Source organism: Coregonus lavaretus (genome assembly GCF_964263955.1).
Source record: "Coregonus lavaretus genome assembly, chromosome: 20".
Taxonomy (NCBI): Eukaryota; Metazoa; Chordata; class Actinopteri; order Salmoniformes; family Salmonidae; genus Coregonus; species Coregonus lavaretus.
Window position 1 is genome coordinate 20454798 of NC_140007.1, and position 4796 is coordinate 20459593.

At 45.8% G+C, this 4796-nt stretch overlaps 1 protein-coding gene across 1 annotated transcript; it reads left to right on the forward strand.

Moving 5' to 3' along the window:
• Window positions 1-3279: 3279 nt before the first annotated feature.
• LOC311147638 (uncharacterized protein) lies at window positions 3280-4518 on the forward strand (the record flags this gene model as incomplete). Its single annotated transcript, XM_084184369.1, is given in 4 exon segments — window positions 3280-3339; window positions 3343-3579; window positions 3581-3845; window positions 3848-4518. Coding segments are annotated over 4 exon segments (1233 nt in total).
• Window positions 4519-4796: the final 278 nt, after the last annotated feature.

The window sequence follows — 4796 nt, forward strand, 5'->3', positions numbered from 1 at the left end:
ATACTAATTGGAGTGCACACAACTACTGACCACAACTACTGAACCACACAACTACTGAACCACACAACTAATGACCACTACTGACCACAACAACTGACTACAACCCACGAAAATCATATGGTCCAGACGGCGTCAGCAGCAAGGCACTTCAGGCATGCGCAGACCAGCTCATATTACCATTCCAGAAGCTGTTCCAGCTGTCACTGAACAGTGTGATAATTCCAGACTTATGGAAGAAGTCGCTGACTGTCCCAATACCTAAAAACAACAGGCCAAAAGAAAAGAACGATTTACGCCCTGTAGCCCTGACATTTTGTTACGTTACAGCTTTTTTCTAAAATGGATTAAATTGTTTTTGTTCCTTCTCAATCTACACACAATACCACATAATGACAAAGCAAAAAATTGTTTTTAGAAATCTTTACAAATGTATTAAAAATGAAGAACTGAAATATCATATTTACGTAAGTATTCAGACCCTTTATTCAGTACTTAGTTGAAGCACCTTTGGCAGCGATTACAGCCTCGAGTCTTCTTGGGTATGACGCTACAAGCTTGGCACACCTGTATTTGGGGAGTTTCTCCCATTCTTCTCTGCAGATCCTCTCATGCTTTGTCAGGTTGGATAGGGAGCGTCGCTGCACAGCTATTTTCAGGTCTCTCCAGAGATGTTCGATCGGGTTCAAGTCTGGGCTTTGGCTGGCCACTCAAGGACATTGAGACTTGTCCTGAAGCCACTCCTGCGTTGTCTTGGCTGTGTGCTTAGGGTTGTTGTCCTGTTGGAAGGTGAACCTTCACCCCAGTCTGAGGTCCTGAGCGCTCTGGAGCAGGTTTTCATCAAGGATCTCTCTGTACTTTGCTCTATTAATCTTTCCCTAAATCCTGACTAGTAACAAAATGTGGAAAAAGTCAAGGGGTCTGAATACTTTCCGAAGGCACTGTAAGTACCTCGGAATCGAAATAGACAATAAACTGAAATTCAGTGACTGTGCCTTTGCAAAGATAAAGAAATTGCAACAAATAATGTTTTTTTTAACGCAAACTGAACCATTTTAATGTCGACCGCCATATCTTACAAATGTTCTATAAATCTGTCCTGCAGAGTGTGCTGTCATTTGGTCTGATATGCGTGTTCGGAAACATGCGAGTGCAAGAGCAAGTCAAGCTTCACTGCTTGATTAAGATGGCGGGAAGGATAATTGGTATAGATCAAGAATCAGCCACCAACCTGTACACAAAACTCATCCTCCTAAAACTTGAAAGCATTTTACAGTACAGTACTCATCCCCTTCACTCAAAATTCAGTCACAGCAGCAGCCGGACAAGGGGAAAGAGACTTCTTCAAAAGAAAATTAAAACAGATAGATATGGGGACTCTTTTATTCCAACAGCCATTAGGCTGTAAAATAGATAGTCTGTTGGTCCCTCGAGTATACAGCATATTGCTCTTTCACTTTGGCACTTTTAATGAATTGTTTTGTGTGGTTTCTGTGTTTTCATGTTTTGTGTACTGTCTTTTTAAGCACATGACCAAATGAATTTCCCCCTGGTGGGATAATAAAGTTGATCTGAATCAGAATCTGACCACAACTACTGACCAAAACCACACATCTACTGACCACAAACTACTGAACCACAACTACTGACCACAAACTACTGAGCACTACTGGCCACAACTACTGAACAAAACTACTGAGCACATAACAAGTCAACCCTGTTACCCATAGACAGACATGCTAGAAATTTTTTAACAATGTAAAAAGAAAAAAGTGAAGCTTGCGAGGGGATTTATGGTTATTTAAAATGAAATCATCAACCCTGTTATGGTCAACCCGATTTTAGTTTTTTACCAAATTACACTACCCAAAATGCACTCTTCTGGTGCATTGACCCAATTGATGCGTAGGATTGCTGAGAATATAGATTTTGAACTAGGCCTACAAATAAGCTAAACCTTTGATAGTGATTTTCATTATCAAATAAATTATTGTCTTGAAAACGAGTCACACACAAACGCCCACGCACCATTTCGAATTACATAGTCATAAATAAGTAATATGCACACAGCTGCCGCAGATGAGAGACAGCTGTTTTAGGATAGTCCGTTTTCTCATTAATAACCAAATTACAATATATTGAATACAATTACTTAAGCCATTATTAAATCAAGCAAATCCATTTGTATAGTAATACATAGGCTAGTAGATAATGACAATGTAAATTACAAGGATAATGATGGTGATGATGACTATTAGGCTGTTATTATCATTTATTATCATACCCACAAATATCAATATCATGTTTATTATGGAGCCATCAATATATAACGTCTTCACAATTTGAGTGGAAAGTTTAACTGTAGCTTATAGCCTAATAGTGCAATAAATAAATAAGACAAAAAGAAACCTAATGAGTAATAAAAGAGGACTAAATAAAATATACATTTAAACATGTAGCCTACAAGGGACTGTAAGCTAAATTAGCAACAGATAACATGAAAGTCTGCAACCACTGATTCTACAGGTGGATTTTGTGTAACGCACAGCCTCAGCATCCTTCTCATTTTACATTTACATTTTAGTCATTTAGCAGACGCTCTTATCCAGAGCGACTTACAGTTAGTGAACACATTCCCCCGTGGGAATCGAACCCACAACCCTGGCGTTGCAAACACCATGCTCTATCAACTGAGCTACATCCCTGCCGGCCATTCCCTCCCCTACCCTGGACGACGCTGGGCCAATTGTGCGCCGCCCCATGGGTCTCCCGGTCGCGGCCGGCTGCGACAGAGCCTGGATTCGAACCAGGATCTCTAGTGGCACAGTTTGCACTGCGATGCAGTGCCTTAGACCACTGCGCCACTCATCTTCCGTTCAGCGCACAAGCGGGTGATCGATACACAGAGAGAGAGAGAGAGAGAGAGAGAGAGAGAGAGAGAGAGAGAGAGAGAGAGAGAGAGAGAGAGAGAGAGAGAGAGAGAGAGAGAGAGAGAGAGAGAGAGAGAGAGAGAGAGAGAGAGAGAGAGAGAGAGAGAGAGAGAGAGAGAGAGAGAGAGAGAGAGAGAGAGAGAATAAAGCAATGCGCTCGGCTAGGCTGCTGCACATGAGTTCCTAAATCATTAATTCCAGTCAGGTGTTCAACCGCACCGGTCCATGCGTTGCGCAACCTTTTGAGAACGGAACGGAAGATGACAATCACATCTTCGACCTCGGTGGATGCCTCTTTTTGTCCATGGTGCCATTTGATGCTGAAGCAAATGTGTTGATTTGTGTGTTCTTGATGGTCACCATCCTCTCTTTGGCTCTTAACGGATTCACTTTGTTGGGACTTAGACACTCATAGGACCTGTCTTGGGAGCCACGCTATGCCCTGTTGAAGAACCTGATTCTGAGTGACATTGTGCAAACCATCAATTTGGGCCCGTTTGTGACAATAAACTTCGACACCTGGTGCCTCATCCAGTATTTCACAGGCAGCACCTGTATCTTCTGCAGCCTCATCACCATCACCTGCATGGCCATTGAGCGCTACCTGTATGTGTGCCATGCCATCCACTACCTGTCCATCCTCACCCCCACTGCGCCTTCGCCTCACTATCAGCCTCACCTGGGTCTTGTCCATCAGCGTTGGCTGCATTAACATCACCCTATTACACCTGGGGGAGGGGGGATATGGCACAGCAACCTCTGGACTCATATGTGAGCCTGACACCGTGGAACGCCACATGGGTTTCCCCAGGGCAGCGGCTATCACCTGCAAGCTGGTGGAATTCATCGTTACCCTGCTCTGCCTCCTCAGCTACTTCTTTGCCTATGTGCGGATGTACCAGGACGCCCACAATGCTGTAGTCCCTTCAACACGGTGAACACGCAGGTGAACACGCAGGTGAACACGCAGGCGAACACGCAGGCGAACACGCAGGCGAACACGCAGGCGAACACGCAGGCGAACACGCAGGTGAACACGCAGGTGAACACGCAGGCGAACACGCAGGCGAACACGCAGGCGAACACGCAGGTGAACACGCAGGCGAACACGCAGGCGAACACGCAGGCGAACACGCAGGTGAACACGCAGGCGAACACGCAGGCGAACACGCAGGCGAACACGCAGGTGAACACGCAGGTGAACACGCAGGTGAACACGCAGGTGAACACGCAGGTGAACACGCAGGCACGCAACACTGTGCTCTTCTACTGTGGGATGCTGTTCTTACAACTGCTCCCTATGTTCCTCAAGATCACCTCAGATGCTCTGTGGGAGCTGGAGGGCACAGGGGCCATGATGGCCCCCCCGGCGACCCTCTCTGGGGCTGGGACCTCGCTGTCGGCCGGCACTCTGCACATTTCCCTCCTGGCTCTCAACCTGGTGCCTCCCTGTATCAACCCCCTCATCTATGGCTTCCGCAATTGGGAGGTGCGTCAGGCGCAGCCCAGACTGTTGTGGTGGAAGGGTGAACGGCCTGAGCTAGACATGGACAGGACGTGGGTGACGTCACAGGGCAGGTGGGTTGAGTGAGGCAGGGGAGAGCTGGAAGAGGGGTCTCCCAGATATGGCAACTGAGGAGAGGTACGATGAGGAGCATTGAAGTTGGGAGGAGAGACAAAAACCTGGGAAGGAAATGTACAATGGTTAGCAAGGATACATGGTAAGGACAAAGAGTACAGTAGGGACCAAAATGACCAGTTTTATAATATTATACTGACTGTTATTATCTGTTATACCATGCATTTATAGTAGGCCATTGGGGCCAATAAGCGCTATTTGACCAAGTTTCAATACAAGTGTTGGTGTAT